Source organism: Rousettus aegyptiacus, unplaced genomic scaffold (genome assembly GCF_014176215.1).
Source record: "Rousettus aegyptiacus isolate mRouAeg1 unplaced genomic scaffold, mRouAeg1.p scaffold_m13_p_1, whole genome shotgun sequence".
NCBI classification, from domain to species: Eukaryota; Metazoa; Chordata; class Mammalia; order Chiroptera; family Pteropodidae; genus Rousettus; species Rousettus aegyptiacus.
The window spans coordinates 104,974,116-104,987,454 of record NW_023416284.1 but is presented as its reverse complement, the minus strand read 5'-3'; the positions used below and the strand labels follow the sequence as shown (position 1 = coordinate 104,987,454).

General features: G+C 32.0%; 2 protein-coding genes across 2 annotated transcripts; both read left to right on the top strand.

Moving 5' to 3' along the window:
* Positions 1 to 300: 300 nt before the first annotated feature.
* On the top strand, positions 301 to 4,961 carry LOC107512112 (beta-defensin 110). Its single transcript, XM_016147302.1, has 2 exons — positions 301 to 355; positions 4,807 to 4,961. The coding sequence occupies exons 1-2, from the start codon at positions 301 to 303 to the stop codon at positions 4,959 to 4,961; spliced, it is 210 nt and encodes a 69-aa protein (XP_016002788.1).
* Positions 4,962 to 8,389: 3,428 nt separating this feature from the next.
* On the top strand, positions 8,390 to 13,094 carry LOC118613644 (beta-defensin 110-like). Its single transcript, XM_036236419.1, has 2 exons — positions 8,390 to 8,447; positions 12,961 to 13,094. Exons 1-2 carry the CDS (start codon positions 8,390 to 8,392, stop codon positions 13,092 to 13,094), a joined length of 192 nt encoding a protein of 63 aa, XP_036092312.1.
* Positions 13,095 to 13,339: the final 245 nt, after the last annotated feature.

The following is a 13,339-nucleotide window of genomic DNA, read 5'->3' as shown; positions in this document are numbered from 1 at the left end:
CCAAACACATATTCCTTAAGAGTCCCTTGAGGGTTGTGTTTTCATGAGAGTCTGTTTCAGGTAACACAACCAGGCGCTACTTTATTAGAAAAAAATTAATAATAATTTTGTGACCTTGTTCTTTGAACATAGCATGACTCAATCAAGCATACAAATGTTCTTGCTATTGATAAGCCTCAGTAGTTAGAACCACTTCCTAGGAGAATATATAAATAAAAAGTGTTCTCTGTTTTCTTATTTTAAAAACCTGACTTTAAAAAGAAGATCTGTTGACATTTTTTTCCTAAGAAATCCCCTATCATGAAGATTCATCTCTTTTTCTTTATTCTGCTCTTTTGGGTCACAGTTTTACCAGGTAAAAGAGAAATGTTTATGGGCATATTTATGCTAATGAATGTGAGGAGTCGTCAGTTGTTTTTGTTACAAGCATGGTAAAAAAAAAATTGGACTAAAAGTTTTTATACTAAATGCAATATGTTATTGTGGATTGGATCATGGAATAGAAAGAAATAGTGGGAAAACTGGTAAAATATGAATAAAGTTTATTGTGTACTTAATAGTGTTATACCAATAATAATTTTTTAGTTTTTGTAAATGTAACATGGTTAAGTGAGATGTTACCATGAGGGGAAGTTGGCCTATATTATCTCTGAAACTCTTCTGTAAATCTAAAATGACATCCAGATGAAAACTTAAAAAAAAAATTAAGGTCAACACATTAGTCTCATTGCCTTCATCCGCAACAATTAGTTAAAACTTATTTTTACTGGGAAAAATTATTATTTAGCATAATCAACCTGTAAGGAGTATATGGCACAATCTATTTACCTTTTCCTTTTCAGTTTAACCTATGCCGGTGTACTACTTGCAATCAGTAGGAAGACTTTCTTAATATTCTGTTCTTGGCACTATAGGCAAATTATGTAATTTCTTGGCCTTTAAAAAATATTTCTAGTTACTACTCTTCTGTCTTTGAGTACTGAAGATCCCATTAATATTGAATATAATACCTTGTACATAAGCTGTATTTTCCATGAGACTTTTTCTCCCTCAAGGACTATCTCTTCACATCAGGTATTGTGATGTGTAAGTATTAATGTGTAAGTATTAATTGTACAAAAAATAGAATAAGTTTTGAAGTTGGAATGATCATAGCATCAACTCCCTTCTTCTTAAAGAGTTTAAAGTGAAAGGATGAGCTCAGGTCTATATCTAATTTATGATGCTGGCACTAAAATCAGCTCAAATTTGCTAACTCTCAGAAAATATTCCTTTTTAATACCTGGATGATTTTTTTTTTTTTTAGGCCAAAGGAAAGTCATAATAGAGACCTAAGAGATAAAATTAACTCATCTTTCATTGTGAATATTATAGAGTTCATCATGACAAGATAAAAACTTACACACGATAGCCTGATAAATTAACAGTTAAAAATTGCTAATGGATACAATTCTAAATAGGAGTCCAACATCAATGAAATAACAAAGTTATGCAGTGGTTGATTTGGCAAAGAAAATAACTTCCTCTTCTTCTATTCAAAAATCGTTAGAAAAGGGTCTCTGGATTATTTCCAGCTCTAGAAAGAGCCCCTCTAAAATTCTATTAACATGTGATAAATCTATTTTTTCTTTTAATTTCAACAATAGCTAACATTAATAAATCACTATGCCATTTTTTTGTGTGTGTTTTATTAGCTTAGTTTTCCTTATTAACAGTTCTATCAGATGTCCATGCTCATAACTAAGGTTATTCATGCATTTATTAACAAATTTTAAAAATCATGTGTCCTGTAGACTTAGAAATTATCCCACTTGGAGAAAGAGTGGTGTAGATTACAACATCAGTGTTAACTTTTTGTATATTTTTTCTTATATTTTCAAAATGAAGTCATAGAACTTGTTAATTACACATGGAACAAAAAACATTCCTATTATTATTGACCCCCAAAAAATCTCAAAATAAAAAAAAGATGTCAAGATATATATTTTCTCCGCTAAATAAGAAGAGGCGTGGTATAGAATACAGGCATTTTAGAAAGTAAAAAAGCAGTAAGAATCTTGCCTTCTATCTTCTAGTATGATCAATAGCATATGGTGATTGAACTAACCCAAAATAAACTAAACGACATTTGTATGACTTTTTAAGAGTTCCTCAACTTTTTTTCCCCTCACTTTCAAGTAATGAAATTTTTTATTCAAACATGAGTTTGAATAGAAGCAGTTACAGATGAAAAAAAGTCTAGGTAAAAGTCCTTAAATTTCCTATGCAGGGAAATTTTCAGTGAAGTAACTTAGTTTTTCTCTCATTTTCTAGAGTTTATAAATGCACTGAATGTTTAGAAATAAGGCATTGTTTCATTCTCACCTATTCTTTCACTTTATCTGTCAAAATGAAAAATGTACTGTTGCCAATAATCACTTTTTAAAAAATCTGGCATGTATTTTGATTACAAAACAGATAGTATATTTTTGCACTGAAAGGGTAGTCATGATTTTCTCCTGTTACCAAGAAAGTGAATGGTAGCCTATGGAGTAAAATAGCAGATAAGTAAAAATGAAAAGAAATTATCAGTTGAAAATATTTTATGAAATGACTTTGCTAATTTCTAGTTTATATATTAAGTAGAACTTTATATATTGTTTAAAGAAATTTTCTAGTATGTAATATGAATGTTACATATGAAATGTTTTATGAGAACTATGGAAAGAGAGATTACTTTCCTGAAAGTGGTCAGCAGCAAAGAATTGTCCAAACTAAAAGGTCAATAGTGCCTAGGGTGAAAAACCCTGCTCTAGAGACTGGCATAGGCATAGAGCTTAACAAGAAGTATACAGTTGGCCCTTGAACAAATCCAAGTTTAAACCGTGTGGATTCATTTATATATGAATTTTTTAAAAAAATATTGTAAATCTATTTTTCTTTTTTTGTGATTGTTTTATTAACACTTTTTTTCTAGCTTACTTTATTGTAAGTATATAGTACATAGTACATATAACATACAAAATATGTGTCAATTGACTTTATGTCATTGGTAAGGCTTCTGGCAAACTGTAGGCTATTAGTAAAGTTTTTAGGGAGTCAAAAATTATATGCAGATTTTCAACTTTGTAGGGGGTCTGTGTCCCTAACTAAGCTCCACATTGTTGAAGAGCCAACTGTTCTTAATAGTTAAATGAGTGGATAAATACTTGGAAAGATGAATATTAGTGATCCAAAGACACAAGTTTGTGGAATACTTATATTTAGAGGTCAGATTGAGGAGAAGGAAGACAATATTTTTAGAAAAGTGCTATAAGATAAAAAACTAATAAAAGAAGGGTTGAGATCAATTTAAGGTGGAATATTGGGTAATAGTGTGAAATGTGGCAGAACTCTGCCTAAAGTGAGTATAAATTAGGTATCTGTCACTAGCAAATTATATATAGGTTTACTAATCATAACTCCTCAAAAATTATAGAGTAAATATTTAGAAATTAACATTTAATCTGTGCAGAGTAACTTTTTTTTTTCTGCTCTAAGCCATGTTCTAAATTACTTCAGTTATCGTGAGAAGAGAGTTCATTTTAATGGAAGAGCAAGGTTTTTATATTAGCTGTTTACACCAATGTAGATAACTGTAGCTTGAGTCTTGGTATTCAATAAGTATCACTACTTTCTAACAACTTTTGAAAATGCAGACAGAATGTCTAGGAAGAAATACCTGGCCTATAAAGGGACTGATTGGGACACTGAACCTCAATTAATGGCAGAAACTAGTGGTAAAATTTACTTGCTTTTATACCACAAATATATGAAAATACTTGAGTCTGCCCTTTGATCGGGCATCTGAGAAATTTAGAATTCTCCTATACCAGTTGCCCTTTATCTCACCATATGAATAAGGCTGTTACATATCAAAAGTGATGTTTAGGACTCCAAAACAAAAGGCCTCACTTAGGTCCAAGACACTTTCTGATCTCCAGGATTGACCTTGCACCAAGTGACAGCCAGTATACAATGTAAAATATAAAGTCAAAATATGTATTGCTTGGAATGGACCTTACAGTCTATCGGACCAACATCCCACAATTTCCCAACTATTGCCAACTATCTTAAAAATTAAACTTCTAGTGAGTGTCAATCACCAAGCTACAAGATAATACATGTAGCTTGGGGCACTGGTAAGTTTAGAAATTTTTTAATGGCCAACAATGGCCACTCCTTGTAGACATTTCCATTTTTTAAAAATCAGTGCTGTGATCAGACATGGGTCTAAGTTAGATCATTTCTTTGGGGAAGTAAATCCCAAAATATTCAGGGGGGAGTCATAAGAATTCAGATAAATTCCCTAATATTGTCTCTCATCCGATATTTTAGAAAAGTAAAATTAAGCTGCAGTAGAAACCTCTTGAAGAAGAATTCAGAAAGCATATTCAGTATAAATAATGCGTTTGAAAGCAGAAAAGGGGGAACCCAAATACAATTACATAACTGTAGAGACTGAGTCTGACAGAAGATCAATTGTAAAATCTTTTTTTCATGTTAACTTTGGGAACTGTCCTTGAACTATCTAGTAACTTGTAAAGCAACAAGCTAGCACAGCTCACTTAGGTGCAAGACACTTTCTAATTTCCAGGATTAACCTTGCACCAAGGGATGTTACATTTAGTTAAACTTTCTTCAGTAAGATTTTCACTGTCAGAAATTAGAAAGGGGGCTTTTTCTTTTGCTCTACTCTACAATCTTTTGTTCTTGATCTTTCTCCTTTTAAAATATGGATGTGTCATAGCTAGGTTGCTAATTTCAGTCATTCTTTCCTTCTTACAGCCAGAAAGAAATATCCCCAATATGGTAGCTTGGATTTAAGGAGAGAGTGCAAAAAGGGTAATGGTCGATGTAAACTTGAGTGCCATGAAAATGAAATTAGAATTGCTTACTGCATGAGACCTGCAACACATTGCTGCTTGCAGAAATACAGATGACAGAAGAAAAGAGACACATGGTCCAAGAAGAGAGAGGAACAGTCATACTAAGTCTTCCCAGCACAAACTTCAAGGCCTGTGTATGTCTGTAATACACAAAGAATTAAATAAAATTTAATATTGAACCATTCAGAAGTGGTTCATGTCACACATGTATCTGGTGCCTTTGCATTGCATTTTCTCTTGATCTCCTGGTACCAGAATAAGCAGAATTTATTTTATGGAAGTTGGTCAAAGTTTTATCTGCCTTGTGTGAGTCAATGGAAGTTATGTTCTGAGAAACTTGAGGTCAAAGAAATGAGAGTAACAGATTTCTGAGATACAAGCCTGCAATAGAAAGATGCTGCTATTTTATTGTTAAACAGTGCTCCGTAGATAATACTATGGAAAAAAAGTACAAATCCAACGGACTTGAGAGACTAGATGCTAAGAGTGCAGATCTTTCTCGAGAGAGACAGAGCCCATGCAAGAGAATGACCAGAAAGTAAGAACAGAAGAGCAGAGGAAAATCACAATGAACCCCGAATTCTATCCTTATTTATATGTAATGGAGAAAAAATATGTATCAAGAAATAGAGAGGGAGTAAGAAAGGAAGAAAAGAATTTCATAAAGGAGAAGAGGCTATACATAATTAAATATTTTGACAAAGGAAGTCAGAAACTAAGAAACTAAGAATGCAGCTCCTCAGTCCTGGGAACTAACCTTGTCTGAGGAGGTAGCAAAAGAAAGAGTAATTTTTATTCTTTGGCTCCACTAAACCAAAACTCGTCTTACTGTTTCCTGGGAAGGTACACAGCATTCCCCCACAATACTCTCAATCGTACCTCTGTATCATACAGTTTCTATTAAAAATGCAAAATCTTTTTATGAGTTTAAAAATATAATTTAGTAATTTGTATTAATTCAGATTTTTTAAAATAATTATCAATACCACAATGTAGTAATAAAAACAGAAACTTGTCTTCTCCCAACATAAAATTGAATCATTTTTTGGTAATTTAACTAAAGTAAAGAAAATTTATTAAATACATACATGTGGACAAGACAGACTCAGAAGCAAATGAGAAGCCAAAGAATTCCCAGTCTCCAGCTACTCCCTTGATATTTTTTATTATGGCATCTCATTTTACTTTCTACATGTAGATATGAGATCTAAGGGTCTGTGTTCCTAATAACTACTATCATAGTTATGTGCACAGAGACAATTTTTTTTTATTTTAATAGCATTTCTAGATGTATTTTCATCACGAGGAACTGTTTAATTTTCAATTTTATTTTAATAAATATGAGTTCCCATTATGAAGCAATTATTTGCTAAGCATACATTGGAACCTTACATGTATTATCTTTTATGTATTTTAATAACATAAAAAAGATTTTGATTGCTAATGGGTTCCCTTATGGTATAAATATCCTCGACAGTATTTTTACAATATTTGTTTAAACAGGATTTCTCAACTTCAGCACTATTGATATTTTGGTCCAGACAATTCTTTGTTGTGGGAGCTGCAAGATATTTCTCAGCATTCCTGGCCTTCACCCACCAGATGCCAATAGCACTCCTTTCACTAATAGTGATAATCAAAAATCTCTACCTTCATTGCTAAATATCCTCTTTGAGGAGCCTGATTTTGAAACACTGGTTTAGAACCACTAGTTTATAATTAAGCACCCATTTTCACAGAAACACAAAAACGAAAATGAAAACAACAATAAAAATAAATCAGTGATGTTTTCAGGTAGTCAATATATTTTCTATGTCATGTGAGAACACATTTCTATTTGAACTTTTCATATGTTATTATATATGGACTAGAGATGATATATTGGTGGCCCAGGAAAAAACATTAGCTTAACTTTTGGACAATAAATACATCGGTTATGTGGAGAAAGATTAGTAAAATTAAATGCTTAAAATAAAAGTTTGGTTATTATTTATCCTACTCAATTGGACACTAGGCCATCATTATATCAAGACTTAACATGCAGAATTGAGAAACCTAATATGTTATTAATATGGAACAAATAAGAATTGGGTTTTCAGTGGCCACCGCATAGTGTAAATGGTGAGAAGTATTCTAAAGACACTTGAAGCATCAATGCACATGAACTAGTCTGTACTGGTAGACCCTCCAACCTTCAGTGTTTAACATAGAAAACTATACCCATTTATATGTCTGAGCTGGTCTCTTCATGCGAAGTCCAGTGTATATCCAAGCCACCAGCCTCTGCCTCCAGTTAAAGGAATAAATGTGACAAACTTGAAAAAGAATGTAAACCTATGATCATCAACTATGAAATTAATATCATTTCCTGCAGAAATCTTTTAACTGTTTATTGTGTATGATAGCCACTAAAAGTTCTAGAAGCCCCTTTGATGAAGTTCTATTGTCTGTTCCTTAAAGAGAAAGAGTTGTCACTATTCATATTGCCCTCAGAATGAAATAACAAAAACAAATTTTTAAAGAAAGAAAAGAAAAAAGGCAAATAATTACAAATGGGAAAATTTCTGTTGAATTTCTTGCTCATACACTGTAATTTCCATTGTGTTGATTGACAAAAAAAAAAAAAAAAAAACAAGACTAGATGATCTTAAATTAAACTAGTTAAATTACAGAGCTGAAACTTTTATATTTTTCCTTCCTTGGCTCAGAATCTAAATTTCCATAGCACTATGTATTTCTCTTCACTTTTAGCATCGTTTCTGATGGAATAGCCACCACCAGGTGTCAGATAACAGTATTTTTGTTGTTAGTACCTCAATACATACCAAATCAGTTAAAAGCACCAAATGCCAGCACAGGACTAGGAAGAGAATTAGAATCCAACCTGATACCTTGTGTTCAAACCCAATCTATTTCAAGATTTATTTCACCTCAGTGTCCGGGGGCAAGAACAAAATCCAATTCCAATTAGTAATTTATTTATCCAGACAACATTTGATTAATGACTTGTTTCTTTTCTGGTATGACATCATGAGTTTGGGATTGGAATATAAAAAAAAATTACAGAGGAACTGATATTTATTAATCACAAACTGAACTTTAAGTACTATCCAAACAACAGTTAAAAAATAAATTAGACATGAGATTTCTCTCCTAGATCAATATCAGTTCATAACACTGACAATACATAAATTAGATACTGCATTCAACACTCCCTTTCTTATTTATTCTTCAATTCAATAAGTACTCATTGAGAACTTGCTATGTATTAGCCATAATGTAATAAGATGGGAACATATCAATAAGCAAAATAGACAATATTCCCTATCTTTGTGGAGCTCATAATCTAGATGTAGAGATAAATACAAACAGTAAACATAATAGATGAGCAAATTATGCTAGACAATAATTATAGGCTATAATAACCTTAAGTAAGATTTTTCAAGGGACACTTATAGAGAAAATGACATTTGAGCAACATAATGAAAAGGGCAAAGTGGCCATGGGAGCAGCTTGAGATCTGTGACGTATGCCTGTGGGGTAAGGATTCTGGATATGTTATATGAACAGTTAGATTTCATAAGAGATATTTTTCCTTCAAGTTATTTTCTGATCTACCTTATTCAATCCTTCACCAAACTTCTTGAAAAGCAGCCTAGACTCATTGTTTTCACTTTATCAAATCTTATAACACATTTCTCCCCAATACATTCACCTACATCATGACTGAAAATCTTGCTGATGTTTTCCAAAAAGCAAAGCCAAAAGCCTACTTTAATTCTTTACCTTGATAGGCTTCTGAACACTGCTAGAGTTCATTACTGTTTTGAGAATTGTTAGTTGTCTTCTCCATTTTTGATAGTCTCTTAAAGGCAGAGGACTCTAATGTTTTGTCCTTGAATCTCTTTTATTCTTGTTTTAGGTACTATCCTAAGATTATCTTGTTCACTAAAATAACCTCTATCAGCAAATATTTTTTTTTCTCAATCTTCCCAAATTGCAAAGCTGCATTTACTACTGGTTATGAAACTTATTTATCTGGCTGACTTCCAAATTTTTAATCCTGAAATGTCCAAAATGGAACTCATCTTACTCATAAAGGCTATAATCTGTTCCATTTCTTTTATTCTCTATTCTCAACCACACACTACTAAGGGCTAAAATACTTGATATCATTGCTGCTCTACTTCCCAGTACTCTTCCTCCCAATCCAAAAGTTACCAAACTGGACTGCTTCCAATTCATAACTATCTCTGAAATTCACTTTCTCCTCTTTATTTTAAATCCTATTAGCTTAATTATTTTTCTCATTATTTCTTATTTAGAATGCTCGAACAACTTTCCATGTAGCCTCTCTACTACAAAATTTCTCTACTCCCCTCCTTAAAGGGAAAATGGTGCTTAAAATCTCTATAGTTTCCTAACTTCATCATGATAATATCCATCTCCTCAATTTTGTAGGTCTTTTGTCACCTATGCCAAATTTGACTTTTCTATATTTTCTGAGGTTCTAGTTCATATTACTTCAGTCATGCTAAAAGTCACACCATTCTGCATAGATCACAAATTCTTTCAAAACACCCTATCATCTATTTCTCTATATCTATCCATCTATCTATCTATCTATCATCTATCTATCTATCTATCTATCTATCTATCTATCTATCTATCTATCATCTATCTACCTACCTACCTATCTTGCTTTGAAAGGGCTTCCCCTCAATTCCTTGAAAATATGCTATTGACTTTTCAGTATACTAGCAAAGGTTACTTCTTCAGTGAAGTGAGTGAACATACACTTATTTGGAGTCCGACATAACTAAATTTGAAGCCTTTCTCCTCTCCTACTTCCTCTGAAACCTTGTGCAGAGTTCTTAACTTTAGTTCCTCTTATGGGTAAAATGAGAATGGTTATATAGATCTTATAAGTTTGTCAGAGAATTTGATCGATAGTGAGTATAAATTGCTTAGTAAAGAACCTGAAACCTAATGATCAGTAACAAAGCATAGCTGTTAATAATGGCAGTAGGTGTAGTAGCAATAGTTAAATAAACTTTTCCATGGAGAGTTTATAACTATTTTATCCTGCAAGGTCATTTTATTTATAGTCCATAATTGCTTTTGCAAGTGATAATGTATTTTTTTTTATTTCTATGTTATCATCTCTCAACAAATATTAGCTGTCTTTTAGAGGTGAGGAGCTTAGTTATTTTATTCATTTTTGCATCTGCATCCAGTGCAGGGCCAACTACAACATAGTTGCTTACTAAATATTTGTTATAGGAATCACAAAAGAAGGTATTCTCTTCATTCAAAAGTGAAAATGAAGAAAAATCAGTGAGTTGATTAAATTTTTTTTCTTGTTCTGCCACAAATCACTCATACTGGTAACAATGAAAACTTACTTTATTAATTGCAGGCTAGAAAATATTTCTATATCTATTATCTCTTTTGATGGTTACACAACCTTCTGAAGTATGGAGTTATTATTAAATACATTTTACAGTTGAAAAAATAGTAAAGGAATTAAGTCATTTACTCAGTTGACATAGGAAATAACTGATAGAGATATTGTAATACATTTTGGAGATGTTTTTCAGTATTTAACACCAATTAGATTCTTATCCTTGATAACATATTTATTCACTAAGTCATTTTGTCAGTTATTTGCACATTTATTATGTTAAGCTTCAAGTATTTTGTTATATGCTGAAATAAATCAGTGAACAAGTCAGACAGTGGACTAGATCTAATGATTTAAGACTAGGAATTTGTGCTTCCACTAGAGCAGGACATAAACAATATGCTTCAACTAAGGTCAGTTTTAAGTACAATTCCAAAAGGGAAGTAAAAATAGAGGGCATGAGAATAACCTAATTCTTAAGGTTATTAATTTTTAATACTGTAAGAGAAATTTATATATTTTATCTTATAACTTTTAAAATTTTATCGAAATCTCAATTTCATGAGGAAATGGAAATACAGTGAATAAAATTATTTGTTCAATATATTACAGCTAAAAAATAAAGTATACAGGATTGAAACCTAGTAGCATCTGACTCTGTAAGATCATATCCTTTCAGATATTTTATACAAACTTCTAACTGACCCATGGCTTTGCTCCTACCTTGATTTCAACTTGGACCTACTAAAAGTAGACATCTTCTAAGCCCACCTTTTTCCAACTTTCAACTCAGCCTCTCTGTTTATAAGGAACATCATAAGGTGGGCAAAAAAGTAATCTGCAGATAATTTATTTGCTAGGAGATGGGGAGGTATATGTCAGACATTTCTCTTTGGAAGTTGAAGAATCCCCCACAGAGCCTAGGAAAACTAAAATTCAACCAACCGTATGAGGGCCACTGAGCTTTTAACTGTTGATTTCCTAACAGAGATTTTCTTCTGCATGTGCGTGCTTTACTTGTTACAGGTAACCGACCATAGTACATGACCATATTTGTAGCACTTCACTTTTGCCCAGACTCCCAGAAACCTGGCCAGAATATATACCCCTCTTATGAGGCCCCCAAATTAGTGTTTCCATTCTTTGCATGAAAATTAGTTATAGGCCCCATTTCTCCAATGATGTTTAAAATGTGCAGAGGCATTAGTAGATGAAAGAGTTGCTATATGTCCTTCCTCCAAATAATTGTTCATTTTTTGTTTGCTTTTATGTGGTATATAGCAAATAGTTTCAATCACTTCACATAAATAATTACGCACCCATGGATGACATTTATATAAAATTGTATAGTTTCTAACATTACTTTACCAATTTTCACAGCAACAGAGAGGTTGTGTTTTTCTCATTCACAATTTTCATGTGACATAGCTGTGATTCTAAAATGATATATTATTTGCAAATAACTAAAAAGTAACAGAACCGATTTTTCTACATGTACTTTTTGTTTCCATATGATACAGTTCTATAGATTCCTTCACGATTTAAAGCACTTCTATAATTAGAAATAATGAGAAAGTAGAAAGAATATTAATATAAATTTAATGTTAGCAATGATTATTATAAACCCATACTTCTCTTTTCTGAATTCAATATACCTTAAAAATCAACATGGATTTGGTGAATTGACAAAATATTAGGGTCTTTGGAATGTTGATTAGCTTAAAAAGTATCTATCCCAGTAAAAGTTTTTAAAAAATGAAAGACAATTATGCATTAGCCTCTTCACTATTTAAATCATATCAAATATAGCTCTGAAATGACTATATTTCACCAAAATTTATCACTGGCTAGGAATTCTGTCATCATGAATAAGCTTCCCATTCCCAAAGAAAATACATGTATTGATATGTCAAAACCTTCCTGACAATTTCTTGCACTGTAAGCTTAACTTCTCATTTTTACCTACTTTATTAATTATAAAGTAAGTACATTTGAAATCCTCCTTACAATCTATACATTTGAAGTTTCTGTCCAGTTCTCAACCTAATGCTCAAAGAACATTAGCTACTCAGATAAACACCTGACATATAGGATTGAAATGAAACCATTCTGAATTTCATTTAGGTTCTAGGCAGGCAATTAGGTTCTATGAGTTGACATTATATTATTTTAATCTAAATTCAATTCAATTCTTTATCCACATTTTAATGAAATTGTTTTCCTCTATTTTTCCTGATACACATGCAAAATTTAATATTCAGAATGTATTTGTGATAGCTAGGTTTGTTATATTGTCATATAGATAGAGGAAATGACTTATTCAAAATAAAAAAGCATGGGAGGGTAAATCTGGTCTTAATAAAGTCAGAAAAAATTATAGGAAGGCCAGAGTCCATAGGAGCCAGCTAAAGTTTAGTATTGATGTGAGATGTAAGATAAGGGCATATACATTTTGTGCAAGTAATATGTTTGTGGCTTGGTCACTTTCTAAAATGATGGATAAATTGTGCTATAAAAGAACCTGAAATTCTAAAATCTCCATCTCCTATACACATGATATCATGACTGAAACATATTTTTTTTCTCCCCATAGTATGAAGGCCCCCAAATGAAACACCTGTTTGATGACTTTGTCTTTATTAATTGCAGCCAGAAGTCACTTTGAACCAAAGTATAGATTTCAGAGATGCGAAAAAGTGAAAGGAATATGTAAAACATTTTGTGATGATGATGAGTATGATTACGGATACTGCATTAAATGGAGAAATCAGTGCTGTATATAAACTCCGGATAACAGAAGTACTATTGAGCATCGAAGTCTGGAACAAAGATGCATCTACCACTTAGGAGTAGGTAAAAAGAAAATGTTTGCAATGTTAAATGGAGATATGCACTGTTAAATCCTAAATACCACTGTTTACATAAATAAAAATATTTTCCAGTCTCTATTTTTTCTATTCATGCACTGCTCACCCTATTTGTATTTCAGATGGATGAACATACTGATTAAGCAAGAGAACAGACTCTT

Coding starts and splice junctions, on each gene's coding strand:
- LOC107512112 (XM_016147302.1), top strand. CDS start 301: ATGAAGATTCATCTCTTTTTCTTTATTCTGCTCTTTTGGGTCACAGTT. Junction 356..4,806: donor TTGGGTCACAGTTTTACCAG/GTAAAAGAGAAA, acceptor TCCTTCTTACAG/CCAGAAAGAAATATCCCCAA.
- LOC118613644 (XM_036236419.1), top strand. CDS start 8,390: ATGAAAAGGGCAAAGTGGCCATGGGAGCAGCTTGAGATCTGTGACGTA. Junction 8,448..12,960: donor CTGTGACGTATGCCTGTGGG/GTAAGGATTCTG, acceptor TATTAATTGCAG/CCAGAAGTCACTTTGAACCA.